The following is a 23,973-nucleotide window of genomic DNA, read 5'->3' on the forward strand; positions in this document are numbered from 1 at the left end:
AGCCCTGCGACGGGCTCTGTGCTGACAGCTCGGAGCCTGGAGCCTGCTTCAGATTCTGTTTCCCTCTCTCTGCCCCTCCCCCGCTCACACTCTCTCTAAAATAAATAAACGTTACATTAAAAGAAAAAGAAAAAGAATGGCTTCTACCTATTTGGAGTACACCAGGGCAATATGGTATTTATTTGTTTCTTGACCACTGTGAAGAGTTCCATCTTCAGAGATCTCTGGAAAACCTTCTTAATGGCATGGTATGACTTAGCTGTGCAGGGGCTCTGTTGTGAAGGTCATAAAAACATCACCCAAGAAATGTGCTCAAGTAAGTGGAAAGCTAAGTTAGAGAATGGGAGTGATACATTCTTTGATACTGCAAGAGCTTTAAGCAATTGTGGAATGAGATTGCAGGAAAGTGGAGTTCAACCTGTAAAACATTAGAAGGGGGACCGATCGAACATTCCAATATTCGCTGCAAATAAAAAACACAAACGCATTTGCTGTGGCCTTTTAAAATGTTGCAAATGTATTTCATCTCGGAGATCGGCTTACATTAATTCTTGAATCTTCGCTTCCAATTTTTGAGCATCAGCTCCACAAAATTCAAAAATCTGTTCACAAATACACAAAGGTGAGATATTTATTGGTTCAAATATCACAAAGATGTTAAAGCTTTGAGGGGTTTTTGTTTTTGTTTGTTAAGTTATCCTCATTTCCATTGTCTGAAAAATACTTAAAATATAAACACACAACAAACACATTACATTCATGATGTTTCAATTATTTGGCACCTTTTCAAAATTGTTTATGCTAATATTTTGCCAGGTTTATATAATTCTCCATAATATTCTTCTAAACTGATATCTCAAACATAGAATATGTTAGAAATGAGAAAACTCAATCATTGAAACCTCTCAGAGCCTTTTTGCGTTGGTCTTGAGAACTTGTTAATTCATAAACATGATTTTCTGAAATCAAATGACATGTGATTTCCCATTCCCTGAACTTTGCCACAGGTAATAGTATTATAATTAATTGACACTAAGAAGCACATTTTTTTTTTTCAAATTGTCACATCTCTGACTCAGGGTGTATTTCATAGTGGATGGTATATTTTGTTTGGAACACTTTTTAGTAGTATATAATGGGGCATCTGTCAGTGGGCATCTTATATTTGGTGAAATATGGAAGTTTAAGACCCTTACCATGCATTATCACTTTAGTACCAATTACATGAAGTGGTTGTAGAGAAGGCAGAGTGTGGGTAAACTGAGGCCGGGATTGGCTGAAGATTTGAGTTTCCAGTAAGGGAAGTTTCAGCAGCCAGAAATGGTGTTAGGCCTTTGGGGCAGGGTTTGGAAAATTCTAGAACAATTGCAATGCTCAGTGTATTGCAGAGAAGAAACTATACCTGCTTCTAATGATTCTGCTTCTCCAGGCAGCATCACTCTATCTGGGGGCTGCCTGGGGGTATCATGGTTCATTCTATTTCTTGAAAGTAAACCCCAGACTTGTGACTCCATCTTGATCCCATTTCACTTACCGGCTCGCTCATGAATCCATTTCCATTACAGCAAATTGCTCTTTTGAGTCTTGAGTATAGAGTCACCTAAGTGTGGGTGCAGAATTTCATGATTTATCTGGGTTGCCTGGTTTGTACCCATTTCCTCTATAAATAGTTCTCTTGGCATTGGCTGCCAGGGGAGGAAGGTGTCAGAAAGGATCTGCAAAAGTGTCTCTTTTCTAAGAGTCAGACAGCAGCTGGATGGTGGCTATAGACATGAAGGGAGTTTCAAAATCCTCTGAGACCAGAGCAGGTACCAACACAACAACTCCTGGCAAGAACACAGGCAGAGCTTGGCCACTTCAATGACCAGACTTGGCCAACAGTTTTCCAATATATTTATTTCCAATAAAATATAAATTTTATCAATTTATATTCTACCAGCAGAGGATGAATGTTCTGGGTGTTCCATATGCTTGACCACACTTGGTATTTATTGCCAGTTCCTTTCCATGTTAGCCATTCTGGTGGCTTTAGGGGATATTAAATTTGCCACCGAATTTCATGGATTTTACTTCATCAACTTTCCCTTGGACTTTAATAAGAGCTTATAACTTGTCTGTCTCCAGTCTTGTGCCCCTTAGTTCCCTCCTCCCCCTTGAAGCCCGTAAACACAAACCAGTCATGCTCTCCTTCTCTGTAAAATTCTTCAGTGTTTCTCCACCACCATAAAATCCAAGGTCCTTACAGGGGTTCCTTGATTTTGTCTTGTCTACCTCACTGTTATTCTCCACCTTAAGCTCTGACCTTTAGCAACACTTCACAGTTGGATTCATTTATTTATTTAATTTAACAAATATAATAAGCATCTACTATGAGCCAACCATTGTGAACATACCAGACAAAAATCACCTCCCGGAGCTCATATTCTAGGGATAATTTTATACTATTGTATTAGTATCAAAAAAATCCTGACATATTCCCACGCTATTTTGTAATTCTTGCTTCTCCCCATTTCTCACCCGTTAGTCTTAACCATTCTTCAAGATTTAACTCCGGAAGTCTTTGTGATCTCACAGAACCTATGAATTCCACTGCTCAGGAGTTGATGTTATGTCTGCGGCCATTGACCAAGGATGGGGCCTCTGCCTTATTTTTTTCCTCTATATTTTTAGTATTTAGCTAGGAACCTTATACAGAGTAGGTCTTCTGTTAATGGTTTTAGGCCTGAAGAGAGTTGAACTAAGCTGATTTGTGGTCACTGAAGGACAGACCCAAGACTCTAGGGAGTGTTAAATTTCAGAGACTAGGTGTTATCTGTTTTATTCTTTGTCCAGTTTGCCAAAGGCAAATACTATGTGTCTGTCTAGCATGGGACTTTGCATATAGGAGCTTCATAAATGTAGTTAATGAATGAGGAGTGGCTTAGTGATAGAGCTTATTATATAATAGCTTTCTTTTGAAGAGCTCTATATGCAAGGACCCTAGCATACAATTTTTGCCCAAAATGTTTTCTCATTTTCAACTGAATGTTTGGTTGTGTCTCTCAAAGGCCTGAAGCATTAGGAAGCAACGTTTCATTCTCTCTTCTCAATGTCTTCAGTTTACATGCACCGTTGCCATCTGTAATGACCACTAATGGAAATGATGAGCTCCAGTTGGCAGAGCCCAAAGGGATATGGGGTGGCTATCCCTGCATTACAGAACCACCTATGTCCACTAGTCCCTTAAAAACATCTTTCATTTTGAAATTTTTAAATAAAGATTTTATTTTTAAGTAATCATCACACCCAATGTGGGGCTAGAGCTCATAACCCCAAGGTCAAAAGTCGCAGTTCCACCAACTGAGCCAGCCAGGCACCTCTCATTTTCAAACACACACAAAAAGAGAACAATAAAGTGATTCCCCATCCCCGCATTTACCCATCGCCCAGGTCTAAACAGAGGCAGGGTTTTTTGTTGTGTTTTTTTTTTTAATGCCAAAGACATTCAATCACCTACAAAAAGTATATTACTGTTAGTGAGAAAATACAAAGGGTCCAGAGACAGGGATCCCTTCCTAACAAATGGACTTCTGAGAGTATCCATTAAGGGGTCTAATGATGCATACATAGACTAATTACAATAAAACACTCTGGCCAGTTGATAGGCAATTAAGAATACTGAAGTTAGCTTTGGAGCAGCTGAATGAAAGCTCCGCAATTTTCCAGACATCTTTACTGAGTTAAAAACAACAACAAAACCCTCAAAGCAACAGCAACAATAACAACACAAACAAAAAAGCCCAAACAACCAACCCACACAAGACACTTTTTGGCAGATGGCTCTAGAGATGTTTGTACAATCCAATTTTATAAGCTGTGTGATGTTCCTTTTCTTAACAAAGGGTTTGCTAAGGCATTATATCTTATTAATGAGATAGGAAGAATGTATCTAACAAGAGAACGTTTAACAGTGAGTGCCTCCACCTATTGAGAGCTAGACAGTCTTAATTACTTTTTGATCCCATCTTGATCTGGGCTCTCCAATCAACTAGACCCATTCCTTCCCCCAGAACCATCTGCATCACAATGCAGGTGTTTGCACACTTCCCCCTCCCCAGGACTTTCACAACAGGTTGCAGGGCACGCCTTGCAAATGCAAGTAGCCCAACTGTGGTTTTTGGCGTGTGGCAAAATCAAACTAAGAAGGCAGGGCCTCTTGGAAATAGTCTGTTTTGAACAGCTTGAATTTACATGCATTTGGATTCAAGAAAAAAGCGTATGAAAGTAATCTATTATCTAATTTTTTCAAATGTACACTCGCCTTCTTCTCAACTTGTTCCACTAGTGAGATTTCGGTAAAGTACGAACTTACTTTCATTCTCTTATAGCTGATTTAGAAACTCTGGCTACATATCTGTTTCTTAAAGCACTAGTGGCATAAATAATGACTAAAGTGCTTTTCTTCTTCTGTGTTAGGGGGTTGACAAATGTTTTTGTAAAGGGCCCAATAATACCTATTTTAGGCTTTGCAGGCCAGATGGTGTGTGTTGAAACTACTCAAATCTGCTATGGTAGTGTGATAGTAGCTAAAGACAGTATTTAAGCAAATGGACATGTCTGTGCACCAGTAAAACTTTATCTACAAAAACTCGTGGAGGCTCAGACTTGACCTTGGGGCCATAGTTTGCCATCAATTGAAGGTGTTAGACGGACACATGAAGCTGTTTGAGAGTTCATTACTGAGTACAATGTGGTTTTCTGTTGAAGGGGGGAAGGAGCATGAGTCTAATGTTGTGGGAATTTATCGTAAAGCCACACTGAGAATAAGGAAAAGTGATTTTGGTCTGGCCAGAGGAGATGTCATTCGGCCCGTTACTCCAAGTATAGAATGAAAATTTGTTCATGAGGATAATAATGGTTTTGGAGCCATTGCCTTCAATGACCTAATGACCTATACTCGGCATGTTTCCATTGGAAAATCTACTCAACTGTCCAATATTGGGAAATTCCTTCACTGACTTTTCCCCAAGTTGAGGTGAGCTTATCAGTTGAGCCTAGACAAAGGAATGAGTTCATGATTATCCCCTCCCTTTTTGGGGTGTTCTGCCCAAGGGACAGGTCTGTTTTCCTTGCACTGTCCTTCTTTTTCTGGAAAGCACATCTGAAGCAGGCCTAAAGTAGGTCTGGAAGGCTACCACCCTGTGTCCTCACTTTTGGAACTTGAGAGTTGCGAAAAGCAGCAATATCTCCTTCACTTAAGTGGGTGAGTTTCTCCTCTGCAGCCAAAGATTCTCCCCTAGGCAGTCATCTCAAAATCTAGGCTTCAAGGAAATAATAGGAAGTCTGTTGATATGAGTCCACACCATGTTGTGTATTTAGCACAATTTAGCGCCACTGCTACTTACAATAAAGGTGATAGCTTGATTTTCCACGTGACTCTGTGTGAGAAGCGTTAACACAACAGATCTGGTTCCTTATTTCTTGCTTGTCTCCAAGGCAACCATGATTGATTCTTCACCAACCCCCCAGGGAATGTGTCCCTTTCCCCACCAAAGTGTTCTTTGTATCAGTGATTGATGATTTTGTTATATATACCTGGAGTGATGGACCAAGCCCACTGGCTTGCTTTGCATAAACATCAATATTGATGATGTGCACCTGGTTTTACTATTGGGGTCCTAGTCTCCATTGTCATAGCTGGTTGTGTAGCAATGACTGCCTAGCAAGAAATGTCTATGTGACCAGTCCCCACATAAAATCCTCATATCCTGAGACTCAAAAGAGCATACCTAGGCAGAGACAAACCACATGTGTCCTTGAAGTTCATTGCTAGAAAGAGAGACAGAGACAGAGCACACCTATGTGTTCCTAGCCAAGGAAGAACATCAGAAGCCTGTGCTGGACCCTTTTGGACTCTGCCAATGCTTCTGCTTTGTATTTTTTGTTGTAATAAATCTCAGCTATAAGTAGAACCTATTACTGGGTCTTGCGAGTCCTTGTGGCCAATCACTGAATGAAATACTCCTATATTTCAAGGATTTAAAATTTAGAGGACAGGGCTAGGACAATGTTGTAAAATTTAAGGGGCTCTCAGAACTCAGTAATCAAGATCATTAATATTTTAATGGTTTTTTTTTTAATTTATTTTTGAGACAGAGAGAGACAGAGCATGAGCAGGGGAGGGACAGAGAGAGAGGGAGACACAGAATCTGAAGCAGGCTCCAGGCTCTGAGCTGTCAGCACAGAGCCCGACGCGGGGCTCGAACTCACGGACTGTGAGATCATGACCTGAGCTGAAGTCAGACGCTTAACCGACTGAGCCACCCAGGTGCCCAAGATAATTAATATTTTAATAAATATTTTAAAAATCCATAATGAACAAAATATCAAAAATTCAAATAAAGACAGGATTCCACCCTATACTTGCAATTTCCTGCCTCACTTGCCTCGCCCTAATCCCTGCCCTGGAGAAAAGAGGTATATAAGTAATTACTGTCTTTCAGTTGCTAACACCTAGAGCAATATCCTTAGCATTAGTGTTAAATGGTGATAAATGCTTGCTGCCCATCTCTCTCTCTCTCCCCCTCCATCTCATTTAGTTCTTGCCCCTTCCAGTCTATTAATCTGTGCCTATGTATCAGCTGCTTTATGGGGCTGAGTAACTTCTTTTTTGGATCTGTACCCTTCAGAGCCCTGAACACCATGTGAGAGTTTTGTTTTTGTTTTTTTTTAATTTCCCCTGAGGTGGAACCCCTCTGTGTCTACCTAACACAGTCCTTAACAGGTTGAATATCCCTGGGTAGGTAACTCTCCAATGTTAAGATGACTTAGCTTAACTGGTCACTGTAGTTATTCAAAGAGTTTTAGAGGTCTCTCCTAACCAGTGTTTCCAAATTTCTATTTTGTTGTAAATTTTCAGGAAGATTGGTACACAGATTATGGGGCTCTAGCAATAGCCATATTTTATAGCATGTACCAAGTCCAGTGCTAAAGTGCTTTATATATCATCACAAATCTTCATGACGACAGTTCAAAGACACATGATATAGTCCCTATTTCACAGAGAAGGAGACTGAGCTCAAGGTGGTGAAGGCACATAACCAAGGTCATCCACGAATAAGAAGCAGACCTGGGATTCACCCCACAGCTGTCTGATTCCAGAGATGACAAAAACTAGTCACAGACACTCTTTTGGGCGTGGCTCAAGTATTGTTTTTTATGAATTTGAACTGTGAGCATTTGGGAGGGTGATTCTCCAAGGACCACCATCCTCCTCACTTCCTATTTTCTCATGTATTGTCCTTGCCTGACCCTTGAAGATTCCAATCCTGTCCTCCTTCAAGCATACCACGGTGCTGCCCATTGGAGATTCTTTTCATGTCTGTACCTACCTCAAGGAGGGTGTCCGTTGGAAATTACTTCTATAACCTCAGCAGGAGCCCTGCTGTTCACAAGGAAAGGAGCAGGAGTTCCTCCCACTAGATGTGAGCCTAAGAGCTGAATTATTCATTTGTAAATAACTCACTTATTAGCATCCATGCATCCGTATCCCATTGTTCTTGGATTAAAGTGTTTTGAGAAGCCATTTACTCTCATATCAAAGAGTGAAAGATGGAACCAATTTCAATGTTGGATAAATTTAAGCTGTTGGCCAAGAGTTGCTAAATCTTTGTTACTCTTCTTTTCTGCTGTTCCATTGACATATGTCAACTTTGGTCTGGAAGCAATGCTATAAACCTGGGGGACCTACTGATGGGCTTCAGAGGCTCAATGAATAACTAATATCATATTCACATTGCAGCTTATGTGTATATGTGTATTTTTTTTTTTTTTTTACTTAGAACAGAATACAGTGTAATATTCTGGTTAAAAAAATCAGCCAAAGTTTTGGATGTCCCATCTGAGAGCCACCACAGATTCTTTTTTTCTTAACCACAGTTAATCTTACTGGAACAGGATGTGATGTCCCAGGTGAAAACACTAAGGATTACAGCAGGAGGGAATAATCCCACTTTATTTATTACCTGGAATTTGCTTTTGCTGTCCTTTACCCTAACACTGTAAAATAATTACAGCTGCTGTTTATGGTACAACCCTGCTAGATGACCATCCAAATCTGCATAAAAACTTCCAGCATCACAGAATGCCCATTGACTGCAACCCTGGGTCATAGTTATATAGCTTTATCTGTTCTAGTTTTTTAAAGTTTTATTTGTTTATAGCCTATGTATTTTGAAAATATTTGAAATGAGGTAGAATCAAGGGCAAAATAAAATAACAAAACCATTAAAGCACGATTCAGTATGGAGATGGCAATTAGGGAATTCCAGGCAACTACAGATAAGGGAGGCTATTGTATTTGAGTCAAGGAAGTAATCCTGAGATTATTGGCAGCAAGAGAAAAAGAGAAACCCAAGGGATCCCCTAAGCCTTCTGATATAATGCAAGGGAGTAGATCAAGGGAGGCAAATATTCTCCAAACTCTGTCTACGAGGAATAATCACAAGGCTTTTTACACAATGTACATTTTAAAAGGCATAATGGACAGTGGTTCTTTGCCAGGTGTTTTACCAGAAATGTGAGGACATTTCTTATAACATCCCTTAATAGAAACTGGACTCAAAGTTGTTGTTGTTGTTTTAATACTAGATAAATAGTACTTAACTGCTTCCATAAGTTAATTTTCAGGTGTGCTGTTTCAGATGAAAGAGAGATGGAAGGAAGTGGTCTCAAAGAAGTGAATTTAGTTTTTTTTTCTACCCCCAGGAGAACAATGAATGTCATTCCTAGTCAATTCTACTGAGGAGGGAAATTCACATAGATGGGTCCTATCGCATGGCCATACCCAATTTTCTCTGGTTCCATTGATTTTTCCTGTGCAGACCATTGCAAAGTAGAACCTGGGGGGTGATTTCAGAGGTCTCAGGTTTTGACTGCAGCTCTGGATGCAATGGTAGAAGTGGGGACCCTGCAGAAGCCCTAGATGGATGCTCAGATGCCAAATGCTGGGGACTGAGTGAAAGAGGTAAAAAGATTTGCAATACTGTCTCTTTAGGATCTCCTGCCCCCATTTTTTTGCCATTGTCTTTTGCACAGAAGATTGATACTCTTTGTTAAATGGAAGCCAGCATTGTAAATATTTTCTGCAGGTTTACAAATGATTTTTAAATTGATCCAAGTATGAATCTTTCTGGAGATACATACAAAGCTCAGAAGTAGACTTACTTGTATATTATGACATAAATGATCTCAAGGTTTTGTTTTTGTTTTTTTAAATAACTTCATAACCAGGATGCTAAGTCAGTAATATTCAATGAGACACTCAATTCTCAAGAAAATATTTTGGGACAGGGGTATTCATTTTATAATCAGAGGCTGGCTACCTGACTTTGGAGTTAGAAAATAGGGAGGTGGATCAGCTTAATGCATTGTGTCATTGATTCAGTTAATTTTATTCTCCATTAACTAAGTGGCATAAAATTTAAAATCGAGATCCTTCACAATGCCTAAAATACAGGCATTTTGTTCCATCAATTCAAAAGGGATCCATACCCTGTAGAAACCAGTTAAGAAATAATTGAATATAAGAGGTCACCCTACCCCCAACTGTGAGTCCTTCCACCTACATACAGAACTGAGACTAAGCAAGGCCAAGCCTTTTCTCAAAAGCATAGCTATGGATTTGCTCAAGAGCCTAGACACAAAGTCAATTGAGACCCCAAAGTTTTATTTCATAAAACATAGAACAAACTGTTGAATGGCAGCAGATCTTAAGCACTATCATCAGCAGGAGAGATGAAATCAGACAGCTGTTCTGAGCTGGAGAGAAACCGTCCCTGAGTCAGACTGACATGAGGACAGAATCAGGAGGGGAGGCAGAGCAGACAGGGATGTAGGGCAAAGACATCAGCTTTCATTTATTCATTCACTTGCTTACTCACTCATGAATCAAACACAAAATGAGTATTTTCCACCTAGGGTGGATTCTTCTAGACACTGACATGAACTCCTCTAGGTACTGGAAATAGTAGGACACAAATACATGACATTAAGGTCTGGGTCAAACATAAATGGGCTTGGAAAGGTAGACTGGGCCAAAATTATGGAGAAATTTAAATGGAAGACTTGATTAGGAGGATTTAGTCTTGATTCTGCAGACAACAGAGGGGAAGGGGTATCCAAATTTAAATAAGGGAATGACATACATGGAACTATGCCAAGCTCTATTTGGAAAAGAGAACAGAGCTATGGTGTGAACTTGGAGGTGAGAGGGGCTATTGTTTTGTTCATGTCAAAGGTCATTACAGCTGGAACTATAGGTAAGGATGAAATTACTAAAGGAGAAGAGGTAGAATGGGAAAAAGAACCTTAGGAAACACTTATATTTTGGGACAGCAGGAGCCAAAGGAGAGCTTGGGGAAAGATCAGGGATGGAAGCCAAAAGACAAGGAAATTTCCAGAATTAGAAGCTGATTAGTTATGGTGCTTTTGTATAACCAAGGAATACAAGGATTGAGAAATGGCTATTTGAATTAGGTGCTGAAAGAGCCTTGGAGACATTTAATAGAGCAGATGAAGGAATAAGTGGAAACTTCGAATTGAAAGCAGTAAGTATATTCTACTTCTTCAAGAATTAGATCATGAAACGAAGGAGAGAAGTCTGAAAGAACATTAATTTTGTCCTTAGAAGTTTTTGGTTGCAAATAACAGAAAAAACAAGCCCAGGTCTACATAACTCATGGAATCTATGGGAGTAGTTCAGGCTTCAGGCATGGATAGATTCAGGGTTCAATCGGTGCCATTGGTATTTCCTGGTTTGACTCTGCTTTTCATTGTATGGTGGCTTCATTTTCAGGTTCTCTCTGGTGGCAAGCTAGCTGTAGTACCTTCAGCTTCATATCTTCCCAAGTTCAAACAAATCCAATGAAATCAAAAGAGAAGGCTTTTACCTAGCTGCTTAAGCCACAACCTAGGATTAGCTCTGGTTGGGTTTAGATTGGCTTGACTGGAGTCAGGGGCCCATTCCTGATGGGGATGAAGTTCACTCACAGGTCTAGCCATGAAGATGGAGCCCTAAGGAAGCACATGGACCAAGGATGGGCAAGGGAATGGTTCCCTGGAAGAAAATCAAAGAACTGCTGATAGAGACTGAAGAATGGCTGACGGTGGCAAAAGGGACTGTCCCAACACCAGGTTTGAAAAGAGAAAACTGATGGATAGAGGCCTGGGGCACAAGGGAGGGAATGCGATCAAGGTACAATGGATGAAATCCATTTCAAAAGGAGGATGCTTTCTCATTTCCGAGATGGAAGAGAAGGAGAGGATAACAAAAAAACGACACAAAAACAATTTGATGTGCGGTGGTGGGGAGGGGAGCTGAGGTGCATGTGCTCAATAGCTTCACTTTCAAGTAAACACTCAAGAGGAGTGGTAGGTAGTGTTAATTCTTTTTGAAAAATTATTTAAATCTATCACACCAATTCTATCACGGTAAATACGCAACAAATAGAAGCTGAGAATCAAATCCTACACTTAGCGTATCAACTACTTTCATTCTTTATATAGTAGACACAATCTTCACAAGGTTTAAGCATGAATGTTTTTGCTTTACATATGTTCTTCCTAACGCTTTAAATTGCATACTATTTCAAATAGGTGTATCACAAATCAAATCACTGAGCAGTTCCACGAGAAAAGACATACAGTTTACTTTCGTATTTTATTAGAAGTAATGCTACCATTACTATGTACTTAGCTGCTTATTTTTCCTGCTGGTATTTCTGTAGCAAAAGTTCCCCAAAATGGGATGATTGTGTGAACGGGAATATACAGTTTGTTCCTCTTAAGCGTGTTGCAAAGTCACCTTTCATGAGGTACGTACACTTGTCAGTGTTCCCAGCCATACGTGGAATTACTAGTTTAATCACACATGAAGCATTTTAGACATTTTACTTCATTAACATCTTTGTGATAACAACTACCCTAACGTGCTGAGCACTGACGCACATCAGGATGGGTCTACGAACTTGAGTCATGTAAATTCATTTCTTTTCACAACACCCTGTGAGAGGAAAAACTTAGGATCTTTGTTTTTACAGATAAGGAACCCAAGATCCAAAGAGGTTCTTAAGGAAAACGCTAGGTAGTGATAGAATGGATATCTGAACCACAGAAACCTGCAACGAGAGCCTGCATGCTCAACCACTAGCTATACCGACTCGGGATTGTTCTTGATTAACATTTTCCCAAGTGTTGCTAACAATCCGTATACATTTGTGTGAGAATTTCATCGTGTCCTTTTCTGTAAGATTCTTTTTTGATGGGTCTGCCCCATCAAAAGGGATATTACAGGGATAGTAGTGGATATTTCTTACGGATTTGGAAACCTCAGATGGTCTGAATGGGGAGATTTTTTAATAATTCATGCATTTTTTTGTACGCCTTGCCAATATGAAAAGTTCAGAAACGAAGCATCACGTTGCTAAATATTAAAAATAAATGCAGTTGTTTCATCCACCCAGGATACCCCAGGCCTTTTAAAAAGATTCTGATGATCCTATAATTCAACTCTGCCAGTTACCATGGAAACATACCTTCTGGGTTTGCTTGAACATCTGAAATGTGGGTACTGATCTGATGTGACAAGTTTGGGCCAACTCCTGGGAAAGGAAAGAAATGGCATGAGGTCACAATTTTGGTATCCTCTCTCTATACAGAGCCCAGAACTTGGTGACTTCTCAGGAGGCATGTCTGAAAACCCAGGGACAGTTAACACTTTATTGATTCTCCTGCCAAGCCTTTTTCTAACATGTCTTCAAAGCCTCCAGGAATGTTACAATAGAAAATGGCTGCTCCTCACATTCCTGAGGCTTCTCATCCCAGAGCCCTAGGAGAGGGCTGGGAGATGGATGCCAAAATAGAACAGATGCTGAAGGATGAAACGAGCTCTATTTAAAAGAAATTGTGAGGGGCGCCTGGGTGGCTCAGTCGGTTAAGTGTCCAACTTTGGCTCAAGTCATGATCTCAGGGTTTGTGGGTTCAAGTCCCACGTCCGGCTCTGTGCTGACAGCTCAGAGCCTGGAGCCTGCTTTGGTTTATGTGTTTCCCCTCTCCTTCTGCCCCTTCCCCCCTCGTGCTCTGTCTCTCATTCTCTCTCTCAAAAATAAGTAAACATTAAAAAAATTAAAAAAAAAATAAAAGAAATTGTGAAAGATTACAGAGGAACCTCAGTGGAACCCAATATGGAGACAGCATATTGCAAAAATATGGAAGAGTAAAGGTATCCTTATAATGCACACTTGAGACATGGGGTGATATACTGGTCTTGCATTTTAAGTAAGGTTTACAGGTCTCTTTCTTGTAAGCCCTACTCCCCACTTCACTGCCCATCTTTGTGAAAGATGAACCAAAAAAAAGCAAATATATCAGAATTCCAATTATTTTAATCCATTACAATCTGCTCTTAAATACCCGTTTTTATCTTGTTTAGAGTCCAAAGAAAATTAGCCGCCCACAGGATCAACAGAATTGGACTTTTCTCTCTAGTATACCTATCATTTTATGGGGTGAATCTCTCCCCTGCTGCCTGTAACACACACACACACACACACACACACACACACACACACACACTAAATTATAATTTTCATGATCACAGCAATGATAATAAATTACTGTTAAAAAAATTGTGTATTTTGTTTCTCCTTAAAAGGGAAGTAGTTATCATCAAAAAGGCAGACAATAACATGTTTTTGTGAGGATGTGGGGAAATCAGAGGCCTCATGACACATTGCTGGTGGAAATGTATGGTGCAACTGCTTTAGGAAACTCAACAATTTCACCCCTAGATACATACCAAGAGAAATGAAAATACATACATAAATGCTTATACCAGGATTACTCCTAAAAGTCAAAAGGTGGAAACAACCCAAATGTCCATCAACAGTTGAATGGCTAAATAAATAAAAGGTGGTATATCCATACAATGGAATATTATTCAGCAATAAGAAGGAATGAAGTATTGATACATGGAGGAACCTTGGAAACTTATGCTAAATGAAAGAAGTTAGTCACAAATGACCACCTATTTGATGATTCAATTTGCGTGAAATGCTCAGAATAAGCAACTCTATAGACAAAACATAGAATTACGGTTGCCCAGAGCTGGGACAGAAGGAACTGGGGGTAACCAGTAGAACTCCAAAAGTGTTTGCTTTTTTCTTTTTTGAAGTGGTGAAAATGTTCTCAAATTAATTGTAGTGATGGTTGCACAACTCTGTTAATATAAAAAAAGGACAAAGAGATAATGATCCTAGATGTATTCTGAATGCATAGTATATGATTCGGTTTAAAGGGCACTTAAACACTGTCGCACTTTGATAAAGCTTGAAAGAAATGGGCGAAATGGAACTTCTATTATGTTCTGGATGCTATGTCATATATTTTATGTATTTTATCTCATTTTATATTCTGTGAAGTATTATTTGCCCTGTTTTACAGTGAAAAAAACTGAAGTTTATAGAGTTAACTGATAAGAGGTCACAAAACTATTAAAGAAAAGAGTGGGTAAATAACAGATTTTTTTGTTATTCTAAAGCTCAAATTCAATCCAATATGTGCAAAGATCACTTGTTACTGTTTTTTCCTAGTTGTAAATGAGCAAATGTTAGGAAGAATAATTTTTGGGGTACCTTGTATATATTAATGAGGCACATTTAAAAAAATATATTTTTTAAATGAGAGAGAGAATGAGTGGGGGAGGGGCCGACAGAGAGGGAGAGAGAATCCCAAGCAGGCCCCTTGCTTGGCATGGAGCCCAACCCAGGGTTTAATCCCATGTCTGTGAGATCATGACCTGAGCCAACATTAAGAGCTGGATGCTTCACTGACTGAGCCACCCAGACACCCCCTTAATGAAGCACATTTTGACTAAGGGCATGAGGTTGATTATTTTGGGGGAAGGAGAGGAAAGGAGGCTCTAGGGAGGGACAGGAGGGAAGGATTTCTTGGAATTCCTTGTGATGTTTTAAAAAACCCACAAAAACCACAACCATAGCAAGAGGAAAGCAAGATATAAATGCATTGAGCTGGGTTTCAGACATTGATTAATAATCTACTACAAGGGTAAAAAACATTTTTCACCTTGAGCCCAACACCACCCAACTGGTATTGTCTGCATAGAGCCAATTCTGCTGAGCAGGGTAAATGGAGAAAAATGTTGGGATTGAGGAGTGGAGTCTGTCATAGTAAGGGAGGGGAGGGGGCCCCGGGAGAGTCACATACTTGCTGGGTTTTGTTTTTAAAATTGATACAAAACACAAGAACATTACGAGGAAGTTTACTACCATTTATCACGAAAACATCATGAAACTGTCCTCAACTTAAAATTGATTATATAATCACTGAGGTGCTGTCAACGATGCAGCATTTGGATTTTATGTATCCCCCACAGAAGGACTTAAGATTCTTACCTTAGAATCATCCACATCCACATTAGCAAACATTACATTTTGGTATTGCAGAGACATTGCCTTCAAATTAAAAGAATAAAAATTCCCTATTAGCTTAGCGTTAATACTAAATTACATACTAGAATTACACAGTCGTCTTTTGGCAAAAAACAAACAATGAGCAAAAAGGTTGTTCATGAGAGCTAAGGATCACTCTGGCATTTCACTACAGGCTAGAACTGGAAGCACCGAAGTCAAATATGGGATGATACAGGTCAAGCAAAGATCAGCGGCAGAACCAGAGTCTGAAGAACCAAACTGAAGATCAGAGTTTCAAAGTTAGGAAAGGGCACAAAGTGAAGAAATGATGACATGTATGTGGTGGGTCCAGATTTACCCTGCAGGGTGAAGGGACGGATAGTAGCTTTTTCCTGGGGTGGCAAGAGGTGGAAGGCTGCCTTCAGTGGTCTTCAAAATACAGGTCCCTGAGGGGTGCCTTGGTGGCTCAGTCAGTTAAGCATCTGACTCTTGATTTCAGCTCAGGGCATGATCTCCCAGTTGGTGGATTGGAGCCCCACATCAGGCTCTACGGTGACAGTGCAGAGTCTGCTTGGAATTCTCTCTCTCTCTCTCTCTCTCTGCCCCTCCCCTACTCATGCTCTTTCTCTCTCTCAAAAAAAGAAATTAAAAATTACAAAAAAAAAAAAATTACAGATCCCTGAACCAGATACCCAAACTCTGCTTTGACCTTCACCTCTTGCCAGGCTTTTTAGGAGGCTCTTATGACTGAGATGATTACAAAAATATGTGTGTCGACCCTTGGCCTAATTGCTTTGTGCTTTTATTGACATCTTCCATGCTGTACTATGTACTGAAACTGTACTTCCCAGGATCCTTTGCCAGCTGTCTTCTATGTAGGTTTTGCCAATGGGATGCATTTGGAGGAAAACAGAAGGTGTGAAGAGGGAAGAAACAACTCTCTTCTGCTTCTGTTTTGTTCTGAAAGTATCTCTGGCAGCAGTGGTGACAAAGGTGTTTGTAATGGGTCTGGGGGTAGTAGATGCAGCAGCAGCAGCAGCCTGTAAATATCAGCTCTTGGGTTTTTTTTTTCCTTTCAGACAACTGTGTTCATACTTTAAGGGCACTTAATAGCATCTTGGTTTGTTTGCATTAACATCGTATCTCAAGCATTTCCAGTGACCTATTTCTAATGGGACCTCTCTCTGACAGGACCTCTCTCTGATCGTATGGGGTGTCCAGAGACAGTGGAGACAGGAAGAAATGCAGCTGTCACTGGGGGCTGCTCCCACTGAGAAGCAGGAAGCAGCATGACATGGATTAGGTGGATATGTGCTGAGTTCTACTGCAGGCAGATTCTCTCCAGTTGTTTGTTCATGGATTGTGACTGAAGTGGGAGCTCTTTTTCACTGCCCCATCAAGATTGTGAAAATGGAGAAAAACTCTTAGATAACAGACACAAAAGCCTTGGGGATTTCAGAGTATTTTTTTAGATAAAAAAGCTGATTTTGGTCAGCAGTCACTCAATGTCTGGCAGGAAAATGGTGTCACCCACAAACTCTAGGGCAATTGTCTTGCACTTTTCGAGTTTGAAGATATATGGATGCTTCCCAACAGGGGTCATGGGAATAGGTTTGAACTATGTGGACATCTAATTCTACTTATGAAGGTTTCAGAGCCTTGCAAGTCTATCAGGAAATAGGGAATATGGCAGCTGTCATTTTGCAACAAGTAGTACCCAGAAGTCATGGCATAGATATGGTTCTTTGCTAGGTCGGGGTTCCCCTATGGACATTGTCTTTCCTTGTTATCTCACTCCATCCACCTAGGACCTCTTCTGTGCCATCAACAACTCTTCCTTCTGCTCTGTTCTTCCTCGTATGTAGTCTTCTACCATTTGGTCACCTGTTCTGTTGGTCTCAACTCTAAAGTATCTCCTAAATTGGATCTTTTCTTCTTTCTCCAAAACCACTGCCTGCCATTGAGATTGTCATCACTTTGGGTTGCCCGCCTTCGGTCTTTCTAAACCATGCTTATACAGCACTGCTAAAAATATTCTCTAAAATCGCTATTTGACCATGGCAAAACCCTTTTAAGAACTTCTGTTTTGACTATCTACAACAACTCATTAAGTTATAACACAAGATCTTTCTTGATTTGGCCTCAACTTTCTTTTCAAAGCTCCTTTGTCTCTGCTTCTGCTACATACACTGTAAGTTAGCCTCACAGACCACTTGCGTTTTCATGATCACATCATGTAATTTCTAAAGAAATTTATAACCTCTCCTTTCCCAGAAATGCTCTTATCAGGGTTCTAGGTCTGGTGATCCTCTTATCCCAGGGTCAGCAACTGCACCATGTAGAAGAAATCCAGGTCTCCACATGGCCTTGTAAAGTAAATTTTATTGGAATACAGTTTGCCTGTTCATTTGTGCATTGCCACTGGATGCTTCTGCACTACAACAGCAAAGCTGAGTGGTTATTACAGAGACCATATGGCCCGCAAACCTGAAAAGATTGACTGTCTTTCCTTTACAGAAGTTTAGCTGGCTAACTTCCATTCCACCTTCCCGCAGAGCCTGGAAAGGAAAAGAGATAGAGATTCCTCGGACTCCCTTGAAGCTGGAGTTCTGGATGCAAATTGGTCTTATCAACAAGATAAATGGAAGTCAGAAGTGAGAAAGCAGCTACTTTCTTCTTGTTTTCTTTGTCTTCTTGTCTTTGGAAAGCAAGACTGTGGGTATTGGGAGTGGCTGTGCTGGAAGCAGCAGCAGAAGCCAAACTCAGGATCTGGTGCCCAGACATCAGCTTCCTGGACGTCCAGAGGCACCTGTGGCCACAGTAGCCTCCTGATCCTGGTTCTGATTCCCAACTGCTGCTCTGTTGCCAGTTTGTTTTTTCCTCACAGCGGTGGCCTCCCATCTATACTCACTTCTGATTGTGGCGAACTTAGGATCCCCAAAAGTGGGTCTATGGTGATCTGAGTCATTCCTATTCATCTAATCTTTCAATAATTTTATAAGCAATTTATTCCTTGTATTAACATTCTTTTCTGTTTAGGGACGCCTGGGTGGCTCAGTTGGTGAAGTGTCTGACTCCTGATCTTGGCTCAGGTCATGATCTCATGGTTCACGGGTTTGAGCCCCATGGTTCACGGGTTTGAGCCTGCTTGGGATTCTCTCTCTGCCCTCTCACCACCGCCCCCATGCTCTCTCTCTCAAAAATAAATAAACATCAAAAAAAATTCTTTTCTGTTTAATTTGGTTTCTGTTGCCTGCTTTGATCTTTGACTAATAAAGTGACCTAGAAGAAGGGATGTCTTTTCTCCATGCCTATACGCACCAGTTTGAAAAAATTACACACATGGTAAATGACTACATTATCATGCAAAAGTTCAAACATAACAAGAAAAATAAAGCAATCCAAATTTAACACCCTTTCACTGAAAAAAAAAAACCTTCTTTGATATGCATCCTTCTGTTCCCCTTTTCTCTACATATATGTGGGTTTATATATATACACGTACATATATGTGTCTATTTTACATACATGAGACCATACTATATAAATTTTTCTACACTGCACTCTTTTTACTTAATGCTATGTTGTCTTGGAGATGATGCCACCATTCCATATGGGTCTACTTGATTCTTTTTAACATCTGGATAGTATTTCAGTATGGACATGCCAAAAGTTATTTTAAAACTATATTTGCATTAGTCTGGATTCCAACAGGAAACAGATGGCACATCATTTGGGGAGGTTTATCTCCAAAGGGATAACTATAACTATGAAGGTAGGAATGAATGTAGGAAGAGCTGCAGGAGCCTGGACAGAACAGTGGCACAGCTGTTAATGCCCTTATGGCAAAGGTATGACAGGGAAGATACAAAGCCTTAGATTTCATTGCACTTTCCGAAAATGCCCCATATTAGCTGTTGGAATTTGATCAGCTTTGACTTTGTGGCATGTGAGTATATTTATACTCTGGAAGCTGAACATTGAAGACTTTCTTTAAGTTTTGAGTATCAGGATAAAGGGGACTGTGAAATAATAAAATGCTTCTTCTGGATATTCCAAGAATTTTAGGTAGAAAATGGATGTTGAGTTATCATGTAATCAATTTCTCTATTTGAATATAGGTTTATTTTATTTTATTTTTTGAAGTTTATTTATTTATTTATTTTTGAGAGAGAGAGAGAGAGAGAGACAGAGAGAGTGAGTGGGGAAGGGGCAGAAAGAGAAAATGTCAAGCATACTCTGCACATCAGTGCAGAGCCCAATGTGGGGCTTGAACTCATGAACCATGAGATCATGCACTGAGCCAAAACCAAGAGTCGATGCTTAACTGACTGAGCCACCCAGGTGCCCCTGAATATAGGTTTATTTTTAATTAAATGTCAAAAGACTGTGATTAGAATGAATTCAGGTGGATTTAAGAGTTCAAGTTGAAATGGCAGAAACTTTGCTGAAAATAAACCAGAGTGTTTTCAGTTATGTAGAGAAATCAAAACTTCTTTAAATTTGAAGAAATAGCTTTCGCAAAACTGACCATAAGTGAAACTTCTGCATGATGAGGAGAAATGAAAATGCCAAGTTCTTTCTGTGGCATGTGATACCAAAAGTAAATAAAAGTTAAAACTTTTAAATGGGGCAACAAGGAAATTAACTAGATGAAACATTGTATAGACATTAAAATGTTAATTTACAGACCCTACAAAAAACATGAATGAATGTGTACATGGAAAATAGACCTGAATATAAATATATGATTACAACTAAGAATATTTTACTAAAACATTTTATAAAGTAGATCAGACATGAAAGGAACATATAAGACATAAGTTTTGATAATAGGGTTGAAGGATGGGGGAAGTTTATCCTTTCATATTATAGTTAAAAATAAGTATCATGTTTTTCTATAATCTATTCCAATATTTGGAAGTTATGAACTCTGGAAATTTGGTAAAATGCCATTATTACGAATAATCCATTCATTTGTACAACTGTACTCTTTTGTACATCTAGATTTTCCTTGCAGAATTATCCATAGACAAGTAGTATTAATCTTCTGGTGTGTGTACTATGATCTAAATAGAGATTGGTATGTTAGCTTCAGGATAATCAGGATGCTTCGAAAAGTGATTCCATATGGCTCATAAATGTAAACTTTTAAGACTTACTGAAAAAATTATTAGAGGATTTAAAATTCCTTCTAAAATTGTGAAATATATATAGATGATACTTACATGAACAAGAGGATAAATCTTTTTGCAAGGACCACACCATTTTGCTGAAAATTCAACCACCACAAGTTTGCATCCAGCAGCTTTCAAAAATCTGCTAAATTCATCCTGAGACCAGAACATAAAAGAAAAAATATGCATAATCACTAAATCTCAAAAGCCTTGCAGAGAATAAATGTTCCTCATTTATTGAAATGAAGAACTTCAGTTCCTGAAAACCTTAGCGACGTACCCCACCCTATCGTTCTCAAGGGGACACACCTTTCCTAAATGTCCCTGAGGTCACATATATTGATCTTTGCAAGTATACATAGGTGGGAGTAAATCTGCAAAAAGTGATTAGGAGTGTATTTACCAAATGGTGGTTGGTAATGGTTGGTTACCTCTGGGGAGAAAGTGATATTGGCCAATGAGAGATAAAGCGTGGAGGGTAGTGGTGGATGGTTGTTCAAGCTGGACATCTAGATTTGATTTTTTTAAATCCTTTATCCAGCAAGTCTGTCATTTAGAATAGAAGGAGAGATAAAGGTCTTCCCAAACAAACAAAAACTGAAGGAATTTGTCACCACGAAACCAGCCCTACAAGAGATCCTAAGGGGAATCCTGTGAGACAAAGTACCAGAGACATCACTACAAGCATAAAACATACAGACATCACAATGACTCTAAACCCATATCTTTCTATAATAACACTGAATGTAAATGGATTAAATGCGCCAACTAAAAGACATAGGGTATCAGAATGGATAAAAAAAACAAGACCCATCTATTTGCTGTCTACAAGAGACTCCTGAACCTCCATGGCCTCTGACTGGGCACATTACAGTATGTGCTCATGGGGTGTTTAGTTGATGAATGATTTGCTAATACATAGTGTTCTGCTCAAGATTTATTTTTCCTTTTCTCATTGGAATTACAATGATAGTAACTAATTTACTCTGTGCCTGGTGTTCTCTCCCTTAATCTTTACAACCACCCTATTGAGTGGGTATTATCTCCATTTTACAGATGAAAAAACGAAAGTTTATTACTTTCTCTCAGTCAACCAGTTGGCAAATGGTGTAGTTGGGATTGCTAACCTAGGCAGCCTAACTCCAGAGTCCATTTCCTTCACCACTACACAAACCTACACAAAATCATCTCCTGAGTTCTTCCTAGTTGTGGGGCTCCCTTGCCCTCTCACTGGCCCTAATTCCATCATGTGCTCATCCCCTCGACCAATCATTAAGATGGGATCACTAATTAGATCAAGTCAAGCAGTGCCTATCACTGGAATTAGGGATGGGGTTAATTGCATACAGATGGCACGCCGCTCTGCAGTAAGAGAATCTTAACAATTACGTTGCCATTTGATTCAGTTTCAAGCAGGTGAAACGGATGACTTAAGGAAGATACACTTTCTTCCTTTACCCATATTCCTCTAGGGTAGGGGGTACTTAACTCCGCAGAGAGCCATGCCAAGCCGCCATTTCTCACTTGCTTCTGAAATCATGCAGTAGATGCCATCCTCACAAGCCCTCAACACCCTCACGTCTGAGTAGTTGCTAGGATGTAAACTGGCCTCACCAGATCTATGAATTTGACTTGGCTAAGTTCTCTGCAGGGAATACCCCCATAGGGTACATATTGACTTGACATGTACCTATCGAGACCCATACTGTGCCAAGTAATGGACACACTGCTAGTATACAGCTGTGGACAAAAAGCCAGACAAACTTTTCCCTGCCTTCGTGGAGCTTACTTTTAGAGGGGGAAGCCGATGGTAAAATCAAGAAGTAAAATATGCAGTGTGTTAGTGATCGTTGCTGATAAGAGAGGAGAAAGATAAAGCAGGAAAGAAGGAAATGAGCTGGATTAGGGTTGTAGTTTGGGTGGCCATGGTCCGCCTGGAATAGAAGGTGACATTTAAATACAGACATGAAGGAGACAACAGGCCCTCAGGAGAGGTCTCCAAGGAGGAGATGGGAGAGGGCTTCTCAGGGGGCTAGTGAGACCCTGGGTTATTCTGTGAGATTCCCAGAAAATCAAAAAAAGAAGTACCAAAGGCATCGGCCAATGTGTGCTATTTTACAACATTTTCTCATAGCAAACTACACAGCGATGCCTTCTTTCAATCTGGCCAGCCTCATTTTCGTGACCTTATATATAGCTGCATTTGGGGAAAATATCAAAAGTCTAAGTCTGAGGGTGTTGACAGATGGCAAGCCCAGGCCCTACGCCTTCCCTCTTCCCTCCAGGTTCAGGTCCTCGTGTAACAGGGCCTGACATCAGAATGTCTGGGTTCTAATGCCCACTTCACTCCTAAATGGAGTAGGACCATCACCACTCTTAAAGGCAATTTTCTTTGTAAATAAACAACTCTCCCTGGCCTATATATGCATTTAGGTTCTTGTGGCAGTAACATTGGACAATGGATAGAAAGTGATCTTATAAAACACCACCTAAAGGATTGCTGATACTATTGGCTGTCATTTTCCTACCCTAATCCCTAGGCATGTCTGAGGCTTCTGCTCTCTCTTAGAATAAGAGAAATATGTGGACTTTTACTTTCATAGAATGTTCCAGGTACAACAAAGGTAGAATCAGTGGGATCAGGTACAGGATGGGATGTGTTAGGAGCTGGTCTGGATCCAGCTAGAGTCAGAGCAGGAAGTGAGAATCAGAGAGGAACAAAACCCTTCTGATCAATTTATCCCTTGGCTACACTCCAGATAGTGCCATCCCTCGAGCACAGAAAGGAGAGACAAAAAAAAATCTCCCCTTGCTACGGAGCAGTGAAAATATGATTAGGGGAAATCATTCTTAAAGTTTATCAAGTCTGTTCTCAAGGCGGTTTCTTTTGAAATATCAATGAAGCCAAAATAAATACTTGCCATGTCTTTAATAATCTGAACCATGATTTACTGGGAATTGCTTACGAAACCTTCCTTTTGGTTCAGCTGGCTCACGGCAGCAGTCTCTTATTAATTAAAGGATCCTAGCTGGAATAGAAGGGTAACTTCTCTATGACATCATTAAACGTGACTGTCTCAGAACCTAGAACTTTGGCAGACTTGAAGCTAATTTGACTTTTAGGTCAACATATGGTCAGCCAAGAACCAGCCAACTGGTTGTATGCAGACTCAATAATGTGTCTACTTTTCTACCATCTATTTCCATGACCCCTCTCTTCCTTCTCCATTCCTTGCAACCACCAAATGAGAAATAAGCAAGCTAATATTAAGTAGATGAAGGTTATTTCATTTAGGATTTTGAAGGGATTATCTTGCAGTAGAAAAAAA

At 39.9% G+C, this 23,973-nt stretch overlaps 1 protein-coding gene across 2 annotated transcripts; it reads right to left on the reverse strand.

The window, feature by feature from the left end:
• Positions 1-492: 492 nt before the first annotated feature.
• TXNDC8 (thioredoxin domain containing 8) lies at positions 493-23,680 on the reverse strand. Of its 2 annotated transcripts, XM_042913873.1 has the most exons (6): positions 23,566-23,680; positions 20,696-20,800; positions 15,450-15,509; positions 12,573-12,638; positions 1,535-1,600; positions 493-602 (listed from the first exon to the last, which is right to left on the reverse strand). In XM_042913873.1, the coding sequence occupies exons 1-6, from the start codon at positions 23,587-23,589 to the stop codon at positions 540-542; spliced, it is 384 nt and encodes a 127-aa protein (XP_042769807.1). In that variant the 5' UTR covers positions 23,590-23,680; the 3' UTR covers positions 493-539. The 2 variants fall into 2 exon arrangements, with proteins under 2 accessions (XP_042769807.1, XP_042769808.1); XM_042913874.1 differs by lacking the exon at positions 1,535-1,600 and having other exon boundaries at positions 23,566-23,676.
• Between the last annotated feature and the right edge of the window lie 293 nt (positions 23,681-23,973).

This window comes from Panthera leo, chromosome D4 (genome assembly GCF_018350215.1).
Source record: "Panthera leo isolate Ple1 chromosome D4, P.leo_Ple1_pat1.1, whole genome shotgun sequence".
Classification (NCBI taxonomy): Eukaryota; Metazoa; Chordata; class Mammalia; order Carnivora; family Felidae; genus Panthera; species Panthera leo.

Excerpts from the sequence above, each read along its gene's own strand:
- TXNDC8 (XM_042913873.1), bottom strand. The coding sequence starts at position 23,589 with ATGGTTCAGATTATTAAAGACATG. Across the intron at positions 12,639-15,449 it reads TGGATGTGGATGATTCTAAG|GAGTTGGCCCAAACTTGTCA; the intron begins GTAAGAATCTTA and ends TTCCTTTCCCAG. Across the intron at positions 1,601-12,572 it reads TGTTCAAGCAAACCCAGAAG|GTGACTCTATACTCAAGACT; the intron begins GTATGTTTCCAT and ends ACCCACACTTAG.